General features: G+C 33.2%; 1 protein-coding gene across 1 annotated transcript in view; it reads right to left on the minus strand.

Moving 5' to 3' along the window:
• Nucleotides 1-25435, minus strand: part of CarT (Carcinine transporter) — a 1715434-nt gene that overhangs the window by 580316 nt on the left and 1109683 nt on the right. Inside the window, exon 8 of the mRNA XM_089592391.1 lies at nt 17073-17287. Coding sequence (XP_089448517.1) covers nt 17073-17287 — 215 coding nt within the window. The remainder of the gene's footprint in view (nt 1-17072; nt 17288-25435) is intronic.

Genomic DNA, 25435 nt, shown 5'->3' on the forward strand with positions numbered 1-25435 from the left:
AAAGTCTGATTATCTCGCTCCACGGAATCGGCCTGGGCATAGTAGGAAGGCGTGAAAACATGCTGAACACTGTACTCTTGTGTCGCAGCGATCAACTTATTATTAAATTCGTGGCCATTATCCTTTAAAAAGTACTCCAGCGTCTCCCATCGGAATAAAACTAGCTCCTCTAACGCTTGCACTACGATTTAACCATCAGTTTTACGGAACGGCTTAACTTCGATCCAATGCGTTAATAAGTCCTAAAAACATTCAAGTACTTATGGCCACTTTAACTCGGCAGAAATTCCATCAGATCGGCAGCCACAACAGCCCACGGCCTCTAGACGATTTGCTCACTCATTAACCCTTGCAACGCAGTCTGCGGCACTTTAAACTGCTAGCACAATTCGCTCACCCTTAGGAACCTCTTAATGTCATAATACATTTTTCGCCAATAATACTTACGAGCTACGTGATCCTATATTTACTCAATTTTCATGTGTCCGCTCGATGGCGTACAGTGAGCGTCGGTCATGATATGCTTCTTATGATCGTGCGGCACTACCAGTCGCCACCTTTTCTCTAGACACGTAATAAGGTCTAACAGTGGATCCACACAGTGACGATACACTCTGCCATTTTCTACACGCCATTGTTAATACTTAAGTATAATTGAGTATAGGTATATTCGCTATTTTTTCACATAATATTACTAATTTTTATAATCGTGGCTGGACTAGAAAAGTATCTATTAATCACCTCTGACCACTATTACATCAGCACACTACATAGCAAGCAATTGTCCACTGCATCTAAGTGCTTATCTAGTACACTTAGATATTTTTAACATATTTTTCACGAAAACACCATAGGATTATTAAAGTGACAAGGAAAAACTAAGGGAATGTTGAAGTAGATTCTGAATTGTTATTTCAAGCCATTAGCCTGTGTTAGCAGCTATATAGTTTATTACTGCTTATTGAAGATGGATGATTAATTTGCAAAACCTTATACCATGTGCCTTAGGGATCATCATATATTATTACCATACAAAGCTTTAATACAACAAATTTTGCATGTTGTAATTTACAAGCTCAATCTAAATTTTGTGTTGCATATGATTTTGGGTTTGTTGATTACGAATCTGTCTTTTTATAAAGAATGTGAAGAATAATAGTTACTAATAGAGGGAGCTCAAATCAATAACTCTGGTAAAGTCTATCTCTAATATTTTCTTTATCCTTATGATCAATGTAAACATAAGTAAAGAACTAAACACGATAGCTAGAAGCAAAAGCTTATTCTTACATACAAAGGTAAATATATAAAGGTATATAGTAACGGCAAGACAATTTCGTCTGGCTTTGTATACACTCATACTCAGAATGCAAAAAAACTAGTACTCTCTTGCTCGTTGCAGTGCCGTACTTGCTATTTGCCAATGCATTGTACTACTTCCATAAACAACACTCAAAATAAGATAATGTTTGTGCAAAGAAGCTAATACATAAAATTTTTCATAACTTCATGGCAGTTACTAAAGTAGCAGTAGCAGTTTGACGTATAAAGGGACAAGGACGTCAGGAAAGCCATGAAAACTGTAACAAAAAGCTTAAGTGGTTTGAATAACTGATAAAACTACATATTTTTTCTTAAGTTTGCTGGGTGACAGCAGTGAAACTGCAGGTGGGTTGTAAGGCACTATTTAACTTGTACGTGTTGCTGTGTGAAGGCAATAGAAAGTTCAGTAGGTTTAACGCGTATTATTATTAGGTTAGGTTACTAAACAAAAAAACTTTTTTTTAATTTAAAAAATCACAAGATGCAACAGATTTTTTCCCGTAGTCTTAAAGGCCGTCCGTCAAGACATGTATAATAAAGAAATATACGTATGCATGAGCTAGTAGGGGTCTCCCCTTTCCATAAACTTTGTACGTTAATATTTAATGAGCTTTATTAAAAAGTTACAAACCAATGCCTGGCCCAATGTAAGTGACTATTGAAGCCTCCAAATATTTGAGTTTTACCGGTTTTAACAAAAATCGTTGTTTTAATAACAAGCTGGTAAAGAAAAGTGCCATGTATAAATTTAAAGAGCTAAATATAATACAACAAAACTAATGTTGCAAATTCTTTGGAAACATTGATAATCCCAATTACAATATTTTTAAAAGCAAGTTAAAAATTTAGGTTAAAACAATTTGAATAATATGACCTATTTACAAAACCAAAAGATAATGTGAGTTTGATATGTTGAGTTAATATTTTGTTTGGAACATTTACACTCCTTGTCGGCTCAATATAGTCTACGATGATAGCATTCTATTTTTTCTTATAAATCTGTAGCCTAAAAAAGTTCCTAAATTAAAAATGAGATTAGAAATTAACCTCTCATTGAATGGATTAAAAAATACTTTAACATTTTTAAGTACTTCTGACAAAGCAAGGCACTAATTTATTTAATGTTAGGCTTGCAGAAAGTACTAGTCAAAAGTTAAAGTTATTTAGTTTGCTCCTGTTGAAGTACGAGTACTAGACTGTATTATATTACTTGTATCATAAAAAACGCGTGTTGTGCCAAACAAAAGAATTTGACTGTTTTCATACTTTAATTTTAAAACTTTTTAAGCCTACAGGTTTATACTATAGAATATTATCTACTACCAGAGTAGAAAGGCTTCAGAAATTCCTTACAAAATATTAATGAAACACATAGAACTTGCTTAGCCTTTTACCATTGCTCAAAGGTGTTTTTATAGGAATATCATTTTTTTTTTTGAAAAAGTACGATTTTTTTATACGTCTCTTACTTACTGAATGAAATAAATTATCTTCAAAAAAATATAGTATTAGGATTTTGATCTGTGATGCTTTTCTTCTTTCTTTGATTAAACTTCTTTATCGTATAATTATTGAAAACTCATTTACTACGTTAATGACAATGAGTTGACAAAAACTCTAGAAGGTAATGCAATAGGTACATTTGATACAGTTTGACCAGAGCTCAAGAAGCTGGTACTATCAAGAATCGTTATTAAATAAGATTATGTTTTTTTTGAGTCAAGCGTATTATCTTAATGTACAAGAAGAAATAAAGTTTGGAACAAGAATAAAAATTATAACATCGAAAATTTTGTTTATAATATAGAAAAACCGTGCTCTCTTGCACATGAACAAGAATGTTGTTGTTAGATATTGAAAATATTTGTTATTTATTGTCACACACAACTAAGTCGATTACTCAGTGAGCAGAGAAGGATTAAAGCTCACATGACGTTCGTCTTTACCAACACATTAAACTGTGCTTAAGCTCATTTACTTGAAACACATATTCGTGATGCGCGTTTCTTATTTTGCTCTTGTTTCTGGCTGTCTCTTATCCTTTAAAACCAACTTCCAAGTCTGTCTCACCCATCTTTGGCATTGTTCGCGTCCTGATGCTCGATTGGCATTTAAGATAAATAATACGTCCAATAATTGGCACGCATTATTAGAAAGGGGGGGTTGAGGGAAAGAGTAAAGATATTGCTACTGGGAAAACTCGGTAGGCCTCGGTTAGTCCAATACCTACCTCTGTACAGAGAAGTCTCAAGTTATTTTCTGAGAAATCGTGTACACAGCTGTCTTGAAAAAATTTTTCTCGTTTGAATTTTTGAGAATTTTTTTGTTGCACCGCAACGCATTGACGTGTTTTTGCATTAAATCGTCTTTCTTCGTCCAAATCTTAAATAAAACTTTATGCCACGTCGATATCTGCACACCAATTTCATTCAGGTTTTTATTTTGTCGTTGTATTCAATTTTGTATTAATCATTTTTCCTCTTAGGGGATTTTTTCTCAAGAGCTTTTTCCTTTGAGTCACAAATTATATCTATAACAGTGGCTGATGAATAGTAGCTCTTATTTTGTTTAACCTAAGCCCATTTTGTTTCTTGTCAATGAACGTATATGCTATCAAAATGAATTTCTTTCCATTCATAGTCAATTTTTTATATTTTAGATGTTCAATAATTGTCTTTACATTTTGGAGTTAGTCTTGTTCTTTCGCATCATTGCGCTTATTTTGTATTTGTTTTGCGGTCTCCCTATGAGCTATCTTATTTATAAACCAGATGGCTTTGTCACTTAGATGCAGTCATTAAGGTGGCATAATATCCCTGTGCCACAGTTTAACTCTACCTTTACATTATAAAGACAACATACGAGGCAGTGTGTGATAACTGAGAGAAGATTGCAATTTGTAAACATGTGTCTTATCCAATAAATTCTTAGCTGAATAATAAACCAAATATGTTTTCAAAAAACGGGATTTGGCAGTGACGAAGCCAGTACAAATTAAATCAAAATTATAGTTTTTTAAAACTGTACATCTTTTTCTTTTGTCATTCTTTCTTTCACTTTTTTTTAATACCACTTAATTTGATATTACAAAAAATGGAAAAATTGATAATGAATAACGCTATTAAAATGCTTATACTGATTGCTGCATATTATTACCATGTTTACTTACTTAGAGGACAGGTGAAATTCCAGAAGATGTGTATATTATACCATGCTAAGAATCCTTGGTATTGTACTCTCATTTTCGTTTGGTCCTGACAACTAAATTCATATTATTAAGGCTAACTTAAAACTCCCTGTTCTTCTCTGCTACATTCAAAGCTGCCAACCTTTTGACGGAGTTGTATCCACTTTTTTTTCCTTAAGCTTTCCACCTCTGTGACGCTTACAGCAAATTCATATTATTTTTTTAGATGTGTATGCTCAATACTTTAGCAAGAATATAACTAGCCACTTTGAGCTGATGCAGAGGTCACGCCCTACAGTGGGGCAAATGGCCAAAAAGCTGGCCAAAATTAATTCTTTCAAGTTTCCCATTTGCCATTTTTCGTGATGTTTACTTATTCTTAATACTTAAGAGCATATAAATCAGTAAGGATCATGACCTAAAAAAATTTGGTCTTAAACGGACACAGCTTCCAAGTAAGTTAATTTTGATTTTTACGAAGTTTTTCAATTTATGAGTGATTTTTGTTTTTTAAATTGATTGTAAGATTTTTCAGTTTAGCTTAGCAATTAGTTTTTCCTTTTTATATTATTATATATAATAATAAAGAATTACTTTTGTTATTGACGTATGAAAATAAATAAATCCTTAGGTATTTCATTTTATTTTAAAAAAATGGTATATTTATGCAAATATTGAAAGAAAACATAGAAAATTGAGACGGTTTTTCTTGAGCTCTCACGGGCTCCCTATCGATTTCATATACCTGAACATATCTAAAAAGTAAGCTGATCAAAAATCTTGCCCATACTTGCCTTTTTTTAAATAAGATGAAAAATCATTTCTTAAGTAAGCGCAATAGTCCGAAGGCAAGTCTTTTCTGGTGTACAACCAGTCTGCACTGGATAAATAGAGGTTTTCAAAAATTTTTTTTAGTGTATATTTTTACGCAAAATCTAAATTGACTTTATTTACAATTTGTCTAGAGTAGTAAAATTTTTCTAAAAGGTAATTGTTTAAACAACTATTAAAATAGTTTTGAAAAATCGAAATTTTGTTTTTAAACATTGTTTTTCAAAGAATCTGGCATATTTAAAGAAGTAAAAGTCCCTTGTCATTTTTTGTAAAAAGCTTCTAAAAAAAGTTACAAATTTTTAAAGTCCCCAAATTGGGGGTTTTTCATTAACTGTAATTGTCAATATTTTTGGATAAAAGCATTTTACAGAAAAGTATCAAGAGAAGATTTTTACTTCAAATAGGTAACTAAATGAGAAATATAGGTAAGATGCAGTTGCATAGTGCAGACCAGGGATGGTCAAGTAAAGAAACAGTTGTACAAAAGGAAAGTTTTTTACGCGTAAGAAACACGTAAGATACTGTACAGAATTTCAAGGCTTTCCTTCATAGCGTAAAACATAGAGTTTTCGACACTGTCATAACCTTAATTTTAAGTAAATGCTTATAAATTCAGTCTACTAAATAAGAATTAAATTTAAGGTGCTTTGAGTACAAGTATTTTTTTTTCAGTCATGTCCTTATCTGTATTGAGTTAACCTTTCTCTAATCATTTTTCTCTGTATTTCAACAATGTACAGTTAAGAAACTTATGAGCATGTACGCAGTTCGATAGAGCAGCTTTATATGAATTTCTATGTTATTTTGAGATTTACAAAATATAATAGTTCAGTTTTCTATGTTTTCTACAGTTTTCTACGTTGTTGACAGTTTCTTATAAATTTACAGTAGAATACTAAAAATTTTGTAAAAAAATCCATCCCTGGTGCAAACAAAGAAATTTGTTAATCATTTACTGTGATTTTATTGTCATAAGTAAAGTCATATTGTCTCGTCCATTGTAAATTTTCCGCTCATATGTATACAATTTAACAATGGATAAAATAAAACGATCTGAGCTTCATTATGCGTACCTGAAGACTAATGGAAAATGGATTGCCAAAAAATAAGGTCAAGATTATACAAAATAAATGGATAAATTAAGTGTTTCTAACAATTGTTTTACAAGAAAAAATCTCCATGATAAACTAAACTCAAGATTTCACTATAGATACAGTAAAAAATGGAATGCATCAAAACGCAATAATGATTTATTTTTGTAAAAGAACAAACCTAATTAAATACTGTAATGGATTCAATATTAAACAGCCACTCACGTAAGTTTAATTAAGTCTTTCAATTTAATACGCGTTTATTATTATTATTATTAAATCATAGAAAAAGAAGAAAACGAAAAAAGGGGAAGGAAATCTAAATTATTTAGCAAAAGTTCTGATCGTAGTAAAAGACAGAAAACAGAATCTTTTCGTTGTTCGAATATTGTAAGTACTTTAATGACTGCAGCATCAATGGCCTTACGTTTTGATGAAAATGACGTGCTGTAAAATTGTTAAAGGAAACCACAGAAAATTCTCCAAATCGCGCAAGAAAATTTGGGATTTATGGGAAAACTCACATAATAATTTTTAATAATTAAGTACACGCCTAAAGAGGCTTTAAATTTATTAATTAAAAATCACTTTTCTAATTGACAATACGAAGCCATACATCAAAATGCAAGAGTAAGGAATTGTCATATCTATCCAACTTACAACAACATCGTAGAAGCTCAAAAAGATGCTTATGCAGCAAATCATTCGAATAATGGAAAAAAACTTCTAACGTTCACTTTTAATCATTAGGAATCAAACCTTAGAAAACGGAGAAGCCATTTCCAACAGACGTTCTAAAATTATCAACAAATACTGGTTTTATTACAATTTCCACTGACAAAGAAAACAAATCTAGTGATTCCGAATCTGAATCAGAATTAGAGTTTGATTCAATACTTATCTTTAGTTTTGAGCTTCAAAAATTTTATTACAAGATAAATAGATAAGATAAATGAGGACTTATAAACAAGAAATCAATTCTTACATTTAATTTTTATTTCCTTGCTATACATCTAGAAAAATACCATTATGGGAAAAAAGGGGTAGATTTTTGTATGTTTGATGTAAAACTTGTAATAAGCATTTCCAAAAACCTTACAAATAGTATACAACATAGTTACTTAATTTTTAGCAAACTATTTGGCAATTTGCTCCACTGAGCTCCCTATTGCCAAAATGAGGAAAAAATTCCTGCATGTAAGCAAACAGCTGAGAACATATATGTATGTATCTTCCTTTATTATATAGTCGTAATAGTAAGAGCGAGGTTTTGCATCCCCCGGCTCCCCCCCACCTTCCCCCAAGCTCACCCACAAATAAGGTAGTTATTCTTTCACTTTCTCGCATTTTTAGAGTAATCCTACTTTTTTGCTAGCTCCCCCCACTCTCCCACACTCCCCACCAGCTCTACTCCTGACTGCCCCCAAGCTCCCCCCAACTTACCCATGTATGATGTAAATATATTCGTAAAGCCTTTTATATCAGTTGTTACAAGTGGTCTAATTTTCACGTATAATTTTTTTTGACCATAACAAAAAAATTTTGTTACAATTATCTTACTAACGATGTTTATTTTAATTACATACGATAAAATGTCTTTGTAGGGGCTCTACTCTGACATAACCTTTTCCTCAATTTAAAAAAATTTTTTTGAACGTTTTTTTCATGACTTTTCAAATGTCTCAGTAAGTGATAATTTCTTTTGAAACTTTTTTTGCATTTAATAGACTTAAAATTTTTTTCAATGTTTTGGCATTCCTTTAAGTGACGCAAGAAGTTTCTCTTATCTTATATTATAATGTTACACAGATCACGTACAACAAATTTTTTTTTGTGAATTTCTTAGTGCGATGATAGACACTCTTGATTTGAAAATTTTAATGAAACATTTGTCATACTAATAAAATTTTGCATCCATGATAGTGTATCTGAAAATAAATTACAAAAAACGGACTGTATAATTATATAAAGCTGAGTAGTAGACGGTACCGAAATTTGATTTTTTGATGAAAGATAAAATTTGCAAAAAAGTATTGTTATGGGGTGCTCCCGAAGCAAAGTAGCGAGGCGGAACTGACAACTTTGACCAGGCCTGTGTTGCTTGGGTACTCCCGGCGACACCTCCAATAAAACTTTCTGCGCGGATCTCGCTCTCCAAGACACCGCAGGTGACGAGTATCGTGGCGACCTTGGACGTCATCGCCTCTCGCGACAGTTTTAATATGACACAAGGGAATCAGGCGCACACAAAAGAAAGCACTCGCGAGGAATGTGACAAAATAAGATATATTTGAAAACAAAAATATAAAAACACAAACAGTACTCACGGGTGTAAGTGTGGTTCTCGCACGTTGAGTGCAATTGCTTGACGTGCTCGCGGCGCGAAAACGCAAACCAGGCAGACAACGCGGGCTAATCTAGGGCCACTGCCCCTTACAATAAACTGTCTGTTGGCAGGTACTTACGGCGATGCGGGGTCGCTCCTCGACGATGCCTCTCACAGGCCAAGTCTACACAGGAGCAGTGGAGCAGCTACGCTGAGGTCCGTAGGCGTCCCTACTGGCGGTGTTCGAAGGCCGAGACCGACGGTATCGGCCTTGGTGACCCTGAGTCCGGCGTTGCCTGCTATCCCAGCAGGATCCGGACACTCAGCACCAAGCACTGTACCGGAGACAGCTCAAGCACAGCCATCACGACAACAATTGCAAGAATAGGAACACTCCAGAGGACGCGTCTCACGTCCTCCAAAACAGAATTCGCTTCTCGCGGGGAAGTCGCCTTGAAGAAATTGCTTCTCGCAACCCCCAACACAACCTCGCTTCACGCGCGTTCGCTGGCCCAAGCTAATCCAATCTTTTTTCGGCATTTTCTTGCTTTTCCCTCTTTTCCTAACTGTCCCTTCCGTTTTTCGCTCTCCCTTCTTTTCCTATCGGTCCTAGCCTACCGATGATGGCTTGACGGCATCTCACCGTCACAATATAAAAATAGTAATGAACTATAGAATAGTTTTTTTGTTACTCTAAAATTTCATTTCAAACAATAGTTTTAATTTCGAATTTGTTTTCTGATTCAACTTAGATGAAAATTTTTTTTGGGTTTCTACATCTAGAAAATGCAACAAATAATTGCCCATGAAAAGATAATGGTTTTCTAAGGTATACTCCTAAGGCATCAAAACTTTGACCTTAAGATTTATTGAAAGTCATAAAAAAAGCTAAGGTAAACGAAAATTGTTTTCTGTACAATATAAATGGTAGCAAGGAAGAATTTTTTGTTTGTAGTGTTATTCTTAAAATAAGGACGTTATTTCCTTTTTTTTCACCTTCGATTATATCAGCTTCAATGTTGTATTTAAAATTTGTAATTTGTAATTTTGTACCATTGCAAAGTCCTTCAGATATGTTTAAGTTTCGTATCAACATAACAATAGCGTTAATTTTCAAGTTCAATTGATGTAAAGAAAAATCTTCTCTAATACTAATTAAAAATTCTGTAGGCAAATTAATGTAAATATTATCGTCTGATTTACCTACTCCTTTGTTAGTTGCTTTTTCAATACTATAGTACGTTACTAATGTTTCAACCATATTATTTAAAATTTTCTTGTTCAAAAAATTAGTGTATTCATTGTGAGATGTTAATATAGCTTTACTTATAAAAAAATCACGATCATTATTAAAAATTTTAGAACATACATCATTTGTTTTTCATGTCTGAGGGATTATAAAAGTTTTAATTTTGCCTTCTTTTATATCCAGTAGCAATGAAGAAAATTTTTTATTAATTAAACGTTTATTATTTTTTAAATAAAAAATATGAAATAAAGGCCAAATATTAAAAAATTTTATGGTTTCTTGATCTAAAGTAATTTTGCTTCCGCTTTTTACTACTGGGAGAATTTGACGATAATCTCTACCTAAAATAATTATTATATTTTTAAAAGGTTTATTACTACTAGAGAAATCTTTGGAGTCCTATTAACGATTTCTAACACTTTTTTCGGCATCATAAAAGCTTTATCCCAAATAATAACTTTTACATTACGTCATTTTTGTTTATCTGGCTTAAACCAAAAAAATGCACTTTCTATAGTGCTTAAGTCTAAAGGAAGTCTGTAAAGTGGTCATTTCCTTTGGCAGCAGAATAAAAGCAATACCTGTTTAAGCCATTGTAAGGATTTTTTTTTTAATTGATATGAAATACAAAATGTATGTTTTGTACAGAAAAGTTTTTTCAGATCCACCAGGACCATCGATGAAAAAATTTTTTTTTCAAGTTTTATTATTTCTTCAAAAATTTGACGTTGATCATGACTGAGTTGTAAAAACATTTTATAGAATTTATGTTTACAAAATATTCTTTCATCATTATCAGTATCGATATTTTTTTTATCGTTTCTGTTGCTTCTGGTAAACTAAAATCCTTACAAGACATATTTTCAGAATTAAAAATTTTGTTTGAATAGAAAAGAGCTTAACTTTGATCATCTTTACAATCTTAAATATAAAGTTTTTTGTATTTGTTCCGAATAATATTACCAAATAAATTTTTAGACGTAACAAACCATGCAAAAATTTTATGTAGTTGAAAAGGCAGCATAACGTTACATGCTTTTTTAAAAATGATATCGTTTTGACAATCGTGTTCTACTTATCCTATAAAAATAGCTGTTATTAGTAAGAAATATTAAAAAGTGATTGTTAAAAATTCATGTAATTAATTATGATGAATATACATTTTTAACATCTATAAATTTTAAGTAACAATTAGTATAATTTGGGTTTTTTCCATACGTAAATCTAATTTGCAATTACGGGGGTTTGTGCGCAAAGAGCAAACATCGTTATCAGAGCTTAGAAATATTGATTGACACATACAGGATAGACAGCTCTTTTAAAAGAGAGAGCCACTAGAAAAAATGATAAAGCTCACCAACAAAAAGTCAAGGGCACATCTCTCTATTTATAAAATTTTTACCACTTTATTTTAAAATTAGCAGCTTATTCTTCATATTTTCTCAAAAGAAGACCAGTAATCATTGCCCAGCGTAAAAATTTATTCTCAAGTATTTTTAAAAAATGCCGTAGTCTTTCGAATTCTGTAAAATATACTCCGACGTATCATTTTCATACTAACAATTAATTTTATCATTTTTTAAGGCTTTTAAAAATATTAATATAAACCTTAGTTTGAAAAAATTACACGTGTAACAATAAAAAGGGGGGTTAGCGCGCGGAGCGCGCAGAGGGGCAAAGCCCAACTAGTAAATACATATAGATATTTATATCTTCCCATATTAACTAGTTAACTCAGTGGGGCATTCCACACAAACCCATTACCGCCCCAGACCACTCCCTATTTGCCCCCTACCACTCTTCCTACTAACTCCCCACAAAATAAAGTAAAAATCCATTATTTTCTTGCTTATTTTGACATATCGTAGTTTTTATCAGAATCCCCTTCAGCCCCCTACCGACCCCCCACAGCCAGCTACCGACCCCCACGCATTTTTTCATGGCTTCTCACCGCCCTCCACTGCTCTCCACCGACCCCTTATAAAATATTATATGTATAGTATAAAATATATTATTATTCTTTATTTAAGCCAGGGAGTTCAACCACGTATGGCGTCATAGGATAATAAAAATGTATATTTTAATATTTCATCAAATAGCTACAGATTAGTGCACAATACTATAATCAGCTTAACTTTAAGTCAATCAATTGAATTTTAATTTATTGGATTCCTTGGTTTCTTTGTAAGCATAAAGTTTTTGGTGGGCTGACTTTTTTTTTTAGCATTTTATAACGTTGCATTTCGCCAGCCCTGTCAATGTGTTAAAGTCCATGACCACTTTCCTACCAAATCACATGGAAATATTGTATAGTATTTTTTCCAAAAAATCCCACATCCCCCCACCTACCCCCTACGGCCCACCCACCGACCCCCACGAATTTTTTCATGGCATAATTATTATATCATCATCACTTATATAGTTCTTTAATACACAATTTTTCTTTTTACGTACATAAACTTAAGTTAAATCTAGAGTATCATTAATCTAAACAATGAAAGTTTCGCATCACTTCATAAGACATCTTATAAAGCCAGATTAAACCACGAAGACTTACGTCCATTTCTATTTTGTTTTAAATTAATGCTGCAATTGATACAATGAATGAACACAATATATATTCATAATATGTATGATTAATTAATAAATTTTACCTATACATAAAAAAATAAATAAAAAGAAATGTTAAATGTTTCTATGTTCCCTTCTTTAATTCCTAACAATAATTTTGAAAATTTCTTATTACTAGATATATTATTTCGTAATCTTAAAATTTCAAAGAAGTTTCATAAAAATAATGATTTAATAGTTTCTTCTATCATTATAGTTTAATCACCGTTTTTTATAACTGGAAGGATTTGTCAAAAATCTCCTGCTAATACTATTAATTTATCGCCAAAGCAATGTTTTGTATTACACAAGTCTCTCAGCGTTCTATCAACAATTTCTAGAGCTTTTTTCAGAATCGTAGAAGCCTCGTCCCATATTATTAAATCAACTTTCCTTCACTCTTTTTTTTCAGTTTCAAATTCTAAAAATACACTTTTAATATTATCTAAGTCTAGAGGTAAACAGAAAGTTCTATGACTAGTCATACCTTTTGGTAGTAATACAGATAAAACTCATGTCTAAGCCATTGACAAAATATTTTTACCTCTAGAAATAAAATAATAAATGAGTGTCTTATATAAGTAGGTTTTTTTTGATCAACCATGACCATCTACGAAATATACTTTTTCATCTTGTTCACAAACAGTTTTAAAAATTTTTCTTTGATCTTTATTTAAATTTGTGTTCATTTTATCATACATTATTTTACTGAAAGATATTTCCTCACTATTGCAATTATTTATATAGTTGCTAATGGTTGGTGTCAGTTAACTAAAAGACTTACATGATTTACCTTCCAATACTATAATTTGATTAATATGTAGAAGAGCACAATTATTATTACTAGTATCGAAGTCTTCCGTTAAATATTTTTAATATGCATTCTATATTTTATCTCCTTGAATGTTTTCTGAAATCAAAAACCAAGCAAAAAATTGTCTTAACTGGTTTGAAAACATAATTGTTATGGCTTTTTCAAAAATATTGTCGATTTTAGAATCATGTTCTATTAAACCCATTGAAATTGCAGTATCCCTAAAATTTTTATATGTTATTCCATTATGTTTTCTAACATCTTCAAACGATGTAGCCCCACGTAATTTATTAAAAATAAGTTTTTTAAATTTGAAAAATAAAAAAGTTAAGAATAAATAAGAATAAATACACAAAAATTGTAAAAATGTATTTCTCATAAAATATTCAAAAGTTAGGGGGTTGGTGCGCAGTGCGTGCAGGGGGGCGTGAGGTAAGAGGTTAATCTCTACTTCCTAGTATTTTTAACACTAAACCAGATTTATTATCCATTTCAACAACAACAGATACTAAGTCACAACAACAAGCTATTGCTGGTAGCAATCATAGCATAGCAGTATAACTTAAGCAAGTAACTTGAAATAAATATTTATTCCTTCATCACAACCGTCAACTTATACGACTTCTACAAATAGAAAATATGAAACTGGACCTGAAAGATCAGTGGGACTTAAGCTTGACACTGACTCATAAAGTACAGTAGAAGATGAAATGGTCGCTGAAATAAGGGAAAAGTCAAAGCTGCAGTCCACTGCTCGTGGATCAACGGATAAAGATGCTTTGAAAAGCAGTTTGGATTAAAATATAGCTAAAAATATTCTTTAACTGATAGTTTGCAAAATACAATTTTTGCTGACCTATCTTTATATTAAGATTGTTACATACCGTTACTAACATTAGAAAATAACAAATCAGGATTAACTGAAACAACTTTTTAGAATTTAAAACCTTATTCTAATATTATACTAAACTATTTCGATAACTTCGAAAATTCTGCAGAAGAAGGAAGCTTTCCAATAAGATCGAAATCACCTATAAGACGCTCCAAGGTTGCATCTACAGTAACAGGAGACGATGTCGATATCATATGGAGAGTAACGTCACTACCATTAAACAAGAATATAGTGACGAAGCCAGAGAGAAAGAAGAAACGCATAGTGGCATACCTAATACACTTTCTCATTCACGTGCTAAGTAGTAAGACTAATTCATAAAACAGTTTTATTCCCTGAAGCAGAATTACTTTAAACTATTAACTCGTCCTACAGCCACATTTAAAAAGTTAGAGCAGCAATGGAATGCCAAACGCGATGACCAAGTCAGTCTTAAAAAAACACTATTATTACAACTTTGATAAGAGCAGAAATGGATCACCTCAAAATATTAAGCACTTGAGAATGTTTTACGTATGTTAAGGACAACATTGCAACGTTTATGCTGGCCAACTTGACGCCTAATTCTACTGACAACAAATTATAATTACATTTAAATTATATTGAAAAATCCGAACTAAATAAAATTCTACCACAACTAGGTGACGTGATAACAACTAATTATAAAAATAAATTAGTCTTCGATTTGGTTATCAAAGAGAAAGAAAAAAATGAAATATTGCTTCACGATCTTTACTAATGCTCAGCAGATTTAGCCAAAGCAATAAAAAATAAAAATATACAAACATTGAAAATATCCAGAAAGAACAAAATAATTAACAAATTGCCCAGAGGAGTATTGCTCAAAGCAATTTATAACGAACTTAGTCATGTAGACATTAAAAATAAATGTATGTTTTGTTAAATCTGCTTATTCATTAAACAAAATGAGACAACAAAAATTATTAAAATGCTACAATAGTCTATTTAGCAGACAAAGAAGTATGAGCAAAACTTGTAGAAATATACGAGAATTCTGATACTGAGAAGGTATGAGAAAATATATCGAAAATTTTGTACAAAGTGCAAACTTTACCTAGAACAAAAACTGGCACGGATAAAAACAAAAGAACTTTATGATAATAACTGATACTCTATCTAAAATTCTCTGGAAAAAAGCCATTGATACTGCAGGACCATTAGCAACCACAGCATCTTTAAATAAACGTATAATAACTATATGATCTTTTTTTTAAAATACTGTGTGGCAGTAGCTATACCCAACATCCGAGCTATCACAGTCACAGACGCTCTGACAAGACACTTCATAGCATTGTATGAAGTGCCTTAATTAGTACTCAGCGGTTATGGAAAGAATTTTCGAAATAATATATGAACAAATTTAGCCTAAATTTTTTGTTTGAACCTTAAGACCACTACCCCTTACCATCCCTATCTAACGGTTTGCTAAACCCTAGTTATGCCATACTAGCAAGCTTTTTAAAAACAAAAGCTACAAATAAACAGGACTGGGACAAAGTTAAATCTTTTGCTATACATAAATACAATACATCACGGTACACAGCTACCAGATTTACTACATAAGAATTAGTATACAGCAGAAGAGCACGTCCAATAAATCCATATCCAACTAAAAATTAAATGCTGTCTCATAATAAATATATTATTATGTTGATCTATTATTTAAGAGATATGCATAAAAAAGCCCACAATTAACGCATTAAGCGTAAACATAAAAGTAAACTAAATCATAATAAGCATGCTAGACCTCAGAATTTTGAAGACAATATAAAAGCTTACCTAATAAAGAAGGCTCGAAGAAAAAGATTAGAATAATATTTGAACGAAATTTTTATAATTACTGATATAAATAAATTTAATAACAATTTAATACTTTGATGTGTGTGTGTGTGTGTGTGTGTGTGTGTGTGCATGGCTGCTTGTGATTGGCTAAAGGAGACAGCAGGAGGGATCGTTTTTCTTTTTCTAGCCCGTCTAGCGCCAATCACTGGCAACTGTACCCATGTATATATGCTCAAAGCAGTTTATTTACATGCAAGAATTTACACTTGATTTTGACTGGAGGGAGTGTATTCTCTGCATCGGTTAGGAGAAAATAACTGATACTACTTGCTTGCCTACATTTTCGATTTTGTGAACTTATACAAATCAATAGAAATTTAACGGTTATTTTATTTTTTTTTTTGGTTTTACCTTACTAGGTTTATACATACCTTTAAGCTTTTGTCACATTGTTCACAAAGCAGTTAACTGTTTAATCATATTCTTAATTATTAAATATGTTAGACATTACAGATAAAACTGTCTTGTATTTCTTTAATTCAAGAGTATACATTTTATTGACTGAAAAATTTTCTCCTGTCGGTTTGCTTTAGTTGCAGTTCCTTATTCTCACAAACAACTGAGCTTTTGATTAGTTAAATTAAGTTAATGGACTTTAAGAAATTAGATTTTTCTTATTAATTTTAATAAAATTATAGCTTTACGCTTTTTAGTAAGCACACGTAATACATAAGTTTAATAAATTTTTAATATTTTCTGAAGTTCTATGTGTAGCAATAAATATTCAGTCCAATATTATTAGCAATTAGTAGCAATAAGTCCCTTAGAAGCAAAGTTACAAGCTATTATACGTACCTAACATAAAACTATATTAATCATAAGCTTACATTTATAAAAAACAATATACGTCAAATGATTCGTACTTTTTTAAAATTATTATTACCTGGTGGCAGTAATACTGTTGCTATGCAAGATATACCAGCTACAACCATACATATGCATAATGGCCACCTGCGTCCCCAACGATCCATGACAAACCAACATGCTATGTAACTTGGAATTTCAGCTAATGATGAAAACAAAAAGCTTAAATGTTCTTCATCTCCAAGAGCTGGTCCATAATATGATAATCCCACATAAACCATATTATTTGCAAACCTACAACCAGTTAAATAATCAATCTGTATGCTAACAATTTTTTTCAATGTAAGATATTTTTTTTAACTTTCAGTTTCATACATTACATAATCTCATTGATAACAAGTTTTTTCTTCTCTTATCAAGTTCAGAGTTATTGAAATTATTGCTCTACTTAAAAATAAAATGTTCATACTTTTCTTTATATCTAATAACAGTTTAGAGGATATTCTATCGTCAGTTTCCATAAACCTTAACAAATTCTGAAAGATATTGAATTTAAATTAGTACTATGGTCTTAGAAACTTGGCATGGCTTACACAAATGGAAACAAAAATAACTTAACAATACTGTGCATTTGATGCCTTTATTAGGGTGCTGTCCACATATCTTCTTCTACTTAATCTGCCTTCAAATTGATGATCTCGTATTGTTGTTTTAATAATAAGTGCATAATTTATTGAGATTGCTAATTTAATATTATTATTTTATATTTTTTCCAACTAATCGAAAAAGATTTTATTAATTAGTCACATAGCATCTATCAAGAGAGTGGCAGTTGTACCATCTATAAATAGTAACCGATTTTCTTTTCAGATACTAGTGCCAATTTGGATAAACAGACATTCAATTTAATTTAGTCTCAAAACCTATTTTACCAATGTAACCAAAATTGTATCTTACGTGTGTTTGTCCACCAGATAATATTACAGTAAAATAAGCATAAGCAGTATTTTTAAATATTAATTTACATGGGAGCAAAATGCAGGGATGTGAAACAATGATTCTCAACATTTTCTCTCAAGGAAAATGTGAAAAAAAGAGTTTTTTAATTTTACTATATTCAAATTTAATAAAATTCTTATAAAAAAAAGCACCACGACGTATTTCATAAGGGAGCATAGTTTTTCTTACCATTATAGTGCAGTCCAAGCTTCAAAGCTTCTTGTTGATTAAATTATTTTGTTACGTACAATAGAATATATCTATGCGTGCATGCACCTCTGCTGGCTTGGGCCTAAAAAGTAGGGAAATAGAATAGAGAGGTAATAGGAAAAATAAAGAGAAGGGATGAGAAGATCAGCTAGAAACGCGAGAGGATGAGGACGGAGTCCGCGAGACGAGAAGACACGCACAACTTCGCTTAAATATAAGGAATTCTAATAAAGCATAAGTAACAACAAGTCACGGTTCTATTTATTTCCACACCGAGAATCCCACGTAACAGGTGGTGTCAGAAGTGGGATACAGATAAAATTTTTTATGGTCTGTCGCATGCGCGGAAATCACTTAGTCTTGTGGGACAAAAAAAAATTTTTTCAATTACTTTTTTCTCGACCTAATTGACACAATAATTGAAAGAAATAAAAAAAAATATATCGCTCGTTGCAAAGAAAAAAAGCGTCGAAAGTGCAAGACGCAAAATTCAGCGTGTCAAGTGCCACAATATAAGAGAAATTAAAAAGTAGAGGAAAACAGGAAAATATAATCGGAAAAATCTTCGATACTGCAAGAATACCAGACAAGGAAAAACTGCATATCAAGCCAGTGTAACAATATACCAGGAGACGAGAGGCAGCTACCGTTCACTGAACTCAGGAAAATACAGGTAAAGAAGAAAACTCACAGTACGCCAAGCCTGGACTACAGCCTTAGAGGAAACACGGGATACATGGCACAGGAGAAGAGAACAACAAGCAAAGGCAAAAGCTAAGCAACTCCCAAAAGGATCAAGGAAGGGATTCATAAGTATGCACAGGATTGTTGTTATGCTTACCAGCGTTACGGCGATTTGGTAAGTAAAAAACTTATACATTGATATTATTCTTAAATCGCAATATCCAAAGACCTAAGTGGCAACCTATAATTGCATGCACAATCATATAACCGATACAAACGACAAACACCTAATACAAAATTTTTTAAATTAATTAATAAATACAAGAAGAAGCCAAACAAAAACAAAAACAAAAAAAAGAAGACTATCGACTTACACTCAATAGAGACTGCGTATCTATCGGGCTAACAGAAAATACACAGTAATGACAGCGTTTTACGATTAAAAATATATATATACGGATAAAAAAAGCACAAAAAAAACTACACAGAAAAAAAGAGACTAAAAAGCAACACTATAAGTGACGTGAAAACAAATGATACACTGGGAAGGGGAGTACAGAAAGTCGTGAGGTGTACAGATATACACGAAACTGGACCAATTGACACAGATGACGAAGTAATACATATTAACCTAGAAGATGATCCGGAATCATGGACAGAGTTGCAGAAGGCCCGCAAAAAACAGAAGCTTTTTATGATGAAAATGTTAAGAAAATTAACGCCAAGCATAAAATGCTAACAGTTACCTCATAGATAGGACATAAGCGATAATCAAACTGATGCGCCATCCCTTACAGAAACATATAGACCCCCTGTATTTAAAAAATTAACTTCCTACACTGAACGTGAAAATGCAACAACTAACATAAATCGACGAGTCACTAATCCATCTAGCGATAAAACACAAGCCAAACATGACACAAATCTACACGATATAATAAGAGAAGCAGCAGCACAATTAGTGCAACTATATACAAATCAAATACCTATACTTACCCAACCAAAACAACTAATATTACAACAGACACACGGAGAAGTTAAACAGCGTCAAACACAAATGCGAGTCCCAGTAGCTCAAGGCAAGCAAGAAATTGAGAACGATGGCGTCACTCATGATACAAACCACGACAATAATTATTATAGACAAAACAAAACGGCACCAATTCATTTTGCAGGAGAAAACAAGTCAGGCTGGGTAAATAGAAATTACTTAAATGCCCAAGACCGCATTTACAGCACCCCTACATTACAAGGGAAATTTTAATTACGAACGCCCAATTCAGAACAAGCTGTCGTCACTAAGTCACCTGGCAGCAAACGTACCGATATTAAACGGCGATTCCGTTAAGCTACCCCTCTTTAAACAAATGGTAAGAGTGGTATCGTGGAGAGTAAGCCTCGTATATAAAAATTTTTTTATAGGCTCACTAGCAAATAAGCTGAAAGAAGCAGCCACCGAATTCATACCACGCTTGGCACAGTTTTCATCTGTAGATGAATTGTTGGTAAAATTGAAAAATAGATATTGCAGCATCGAGAGCATTGACACGTTATTGGCAAAATTGAAAGTAATGAAACAATACGGACGGGAATTAGTGGAGGATTACAGCAGGCGCGTTTAAAACTTATAAGGTGGAATAATAACCCTTTACGATTCAGACACGACACTTTCACCCGGGCAACAATACTCATTAAAAAAGAGCGCTGAAAAAGAAGCTATACAGCAATATACGTACGAGATACAAGCACTTTGCAACTACAGGGTAACAAGCCTTAACCCGTAAACGTTTGGCGAAGATATAGTAGCCGTGCTGAAAATAAAAAGTGACTTAAGCCTACGAGAAATAATGCCGGCACGAATCGAGGCCAAAATATACCGAGCTAAAGCAGAAACAAGAGACACGGACAATTGTGCAAGCAGCCATAAGCAAGCTGAAGTACGTGACGCAAAAGATAAAAATAAAATAACAGGGGACTATCAATATTGCTCATATTGCAATGAATATAGGGAGCATGCTACAAAAGTATGTATGAAATTAGTAGCAGATGCAGCGAATCAGAGAATTCAAAATTCAAACATTAAAGCAAACGATCTACTAGTGCAAATATCACAAGATAAATAAAACGTAAGGGATAAAAATTGCGCTTACTCCAAATGCAGGGATCACTATACAAGTAGATGCCGCACACTAGTAGGAGACGCAGAGAACGGGAGATTAAATTTAAGCGACGGACTTGAACAGTTTAACAATTTTAACAGAGAGAATACGGAAGGAAATTTTAAATACTGGAATGATTATAATAACCCCTCTAATACGTGAAGCCAGAACTATAACAACAAATAATCGTCTGAATAATCCTTCTATTAAGAAGAAAACCCCCTAACAATACAGGCTACAACATATATTATAACTATAACAGAAACGCTGATTACTCAAGAAATAATAATAACAATTACAACAACCAGTACGGTAATTACAATAATTATAGAGAAAATTATAATTTTAACAGAAATTATAATAGGGATGAGAATTATAACGACAGAGAACCTCCGAATGGAACAAATGATGCACCTGATGGAAAAATATCCATGCGTAGCACAGAACATTTAAACTCACAGGACGCTTGTCGTGCTCACCAAGCGCCGAGTGGGCCCCGAGAATAGAGAAGGAGATGGATCATAAAAACGAAACGGAGTCAGCTGAAGGAGAGGAGCAAGCAGAGTCTAATAAAATACGCTTCGGAGCTGAAGATAGCGAGACATCACGCAAAGAAAAGTATACAAGAAATAAAACAATAAAAGTATCGCTAGAAACAAACTCCAAACAGGCTTCTTAAACTGTTGAGAATGCTCACAAAGAAAAAAGAATTAAAACAGAATGTATAACTAGTTGCCCTTTAGCTGATAAAGAAAAAATCTATAAAAGCATAAACCTTCCTCTCCGCAAGTTTCACATATCAAGTACTGGAAGCACACCACCATCAGAAATATTAAACAGCAATCAGCTGCAATCTTACAGCGCAAAATTTTACGCGGATATTAGTGCCAAAGTATTAATTATAAAAGAATGCTGTCTCACTACAGACATGCATACATAGAGCAGAGAAAAAGTCCTAATAACTGGCGTCATACACGAAGCATGCTGCACGTTAGGGACTACTTAAATACCTTTTAATGGTATAATAATAAATCTGCATGTAGTCCCCGATACCTTTTCGATAGAAATAGAAGGCATAATTGGCTGGGAGGCTTTTAAGTTGTATAATGGCCTCATAAGCATTCAAGAAAATCATTTAGAATAAAAAGGCATTAGAATCCCATTACTAAAACCAGAATTTTTTTAAATCTCTGCAAAATCGAGGAAAATAATATTTGCACGTATAAGAGATCAGAGCAGCCACATACAAGCCGGGAATATATGCGGGAATTATAAACATAACAGACGAACAAAATAATGTGCAAGTACCAGAAGTAAATGTTTTTAAATGTGAAACTAGACAAAGGGTGGAACCATTTAGCATCACAGGAAATGACGCTGAAGAGTTAAATGAAGCCATGATTAGGCTTTTGAACACTAAAAATTCAGACACAAAGGTGAAAAATATTAAAATTATGAAAAAAACAAATGCCGTAAGCGGTAAAAAATAATGATAATATAAAGAGCAACATTGAAAATTTCAAATATATTAAGAAATCAGATATAGTGGCTCGAGTAAGCAACATAATGAAAATCGTCGTTACATCTGGCTGCAACATGGAGGAATTAAACCACATTCGTAATCTCATAGAGAACAATCAGTTCATGTTTGTCCTTGACGGCAAGCCACTAAAGGCTACAAACTTACTTAAGCATCGAATAATAACGGCAACAGAGAAACCAATAGTTGCCAAAAGGATACGCTATCCAATAAAACTAAAGGAACAGATGCAAGTAGTAATAGATAAACTACTGCACAAACAAATACTTGAGCTATTGATATTTCCATTTAACTTAAATATGTGGATTGTCCCGAAAAACGTGGGACAAACAAAGAAAAACGCTGGAGGATCGTAACAGATTTCCAGCTATTAAACGAAATAACAGTTGATTCGTGCTACCCACTGCCATTCCAGAATGGAATTTTAGAAAATTTAGCAGCTGCAAAATATACAACCATGGTAGATCTAAAGAGCGGGTGTTTCCAAGTAGAGATTTACAAGGAGAATGCTTATAAAATCGCGTTTTTAGAACCAAACGGATAAAAGATAAGATTCAATAGGCTCTTCAAACGGCTAGCCGATGTAAACCTTACAATCGAACCAAGAAAATGCCAATTCCTTAGAGAAAAAGCGAAAGTGCTCGGTCATATTGTAGGCAACGGCCAGATCACAACAAACCTGGAAATAATTAAAGCAGTAGAAAGTCTTTTTAATCTAACAAATAAGAGAAAAATGAAACAATTCCTCGGGTTGGCAGGATACTATCGACGCTTTATCAAGTATTCCGCAAAAAAAGCCTAACCTCTCTCAAAGCTTACAAGAAAAACAGCCGAATTTAAATGGGAAGAGGAACAAGAACACGCATTCACACAACTTAAAAATGCTCTGTGTAGTGAGTCAGTGCTGAGAGCTCCAGATATAAGCGATTCCTTCATCGTAACAACCGACGCATCCGACTACGCTATCGGAGCAATTTTAAACCAGGGAGAGATAGGCATAGATAACCCTTGAAAATATGCATCTAGATGCTTGAAGGGCAGTAAATTACGGTGTCCAACATACAACAAGGATTTATTGGCAATCATGTACGCCAAGGAGCAGTTTAGGCCATATTTGTTCGGTCGTAAGTTTAGAGTCGTTACTGACCATGAACCACTCAAGCATTTTCACACATCAAGGAAACTGAACTTAAGATTTACAAGATTGAAGGCCAAACTCCTAGGATATGAGTTCAATAATGTTTATTGACTTGGACAGAAAAATAAAGCACTGGATGCTCTCTCTCGCAATCAATAGTAAACGCAACTGCAGTAGTACAGACACAGGTATCAGACCAATAAATTACGGAAAAACTAAAAGATAAGGCAGATAAAAACATCCTTACCGTGGTAAGCGATAAAGAAAAAATTCTGTAAGGACCAGTGGACTATAAACTGGTGTACAACATGTGCAAGGAGAAAAACGTAGAAAAAAGCAGAAAGAACGGCAAGCCAACCATTTATCAACAAAGGTGTAACAGCGAAAATACAACACGGAACCCGTTAATGACAGTGAGATACTCTACATAGAAAAATCGCAAATTTTTCTAACACTGACGAGCAATCGCACAACTCAAAGGAAATTATTATCGCGCATAGTGATACACTGGAAGCAACGCAGAGGGAAACCGAGCAAGAAAAACAATAGGGTTACAAACTATCACGGAATAGTGAGGCAGCAGGAAAAGCAGAGAAAGGGAGAGAGAGGGAAAAGCTAGGAAAGCAATAGGGAAAACAGCAACAGCAAAAACACTGGACAGAGACAAAGAAAGCGAAGGGAAATTGAAAAATAAAGGAGGAATACATGACCAGAGAGAGAGTAGAGCCAAAGGTAGACAGCAAGTAGATGAGTGGGAAACGGAAATGACCGAACAAAGCTGAACGGCACAGAAGGAACACGAGAGCCAACAACCACCAGATACACAAGTACCCAATGGCGGAAAGGACAAGTATAATAATAACAAAGGTTAAATTATCAATTTAAGGTCAATATTCAATAAATTAACCAATCGATTCCTAGCAAAGGTCTCAATTGACGTTGAAAAAAAAGACATCAAAGGAAAAGAGGGCATAAGAATCAATGTATGGGAAAGCGATAGCACACCAACCGCAATGAACGAAGAAGAGGATGTAAAGACTGAAGTATTGGGGACCCAATGCACAGAATCTCACAGACAGCTACTAATAATCAATGTCTCTAGAAATGAAAGTTGTCTGTTTCATTGCCTAAAACTTCTGTACGGATTGACACAATCAACAGATAAGCTCAGAGAAATTCTACACGGGTCAGAATGGATAAATAAATGTAAGAACCCAAAAGGAGCCAAACAAATATTAAATAACAGCCATGAATTCGGTGACGGAGACTGTGCTTTTATATTTTTACAAGAATATGAAGCAAACAAACGTATACACCCACAAGTATTATCCGATAAAATGGTATACCAACAATTCATGGTGGGGAAAGACGCAAAATTTTAACACATGCATCTCGGAAACCAACACTATCAGGCCCTCGCAGAAGGAACTAGCGGCGATTACTTACCCAAGTATAGTAATCAGAATTAAAATGACGAGTCCAATACTCAGGAACCTCGAAATAACTGAGAAAGAAATTTCGAAGGAGATAGCAACGATTAAACTGTAAACAAACAAGACGAAGAGAACGATGAAAAGGACGTATGAGATACGGAGAGCGAGGAAAGGAGTGAAAGAGAGAGAAAGAAGGAGTGTTAGTACCCAACGAAAAACGCATAATAAGGCTTCTACCTTAACCACCACTCTCACCAGACCCATAAAGCGACTGTAAGC

This window comes from Copidosoma floridanum, unplaced genomic scaffold (genome assembly GCF_036245765.1).
Source record: "Copidosoma floridanum isolate Cflo_tuat_1 unplaced genomic scaffold, Cflo_Japanese_pri ptg000016l, whole genome shotgun sequence".
NCBI lineage: Eukaryota > Metazoa > Arthropoda > Insecta > Hymenoptera > Encyrtidae > Copidosoma > Copidosoma floridanum.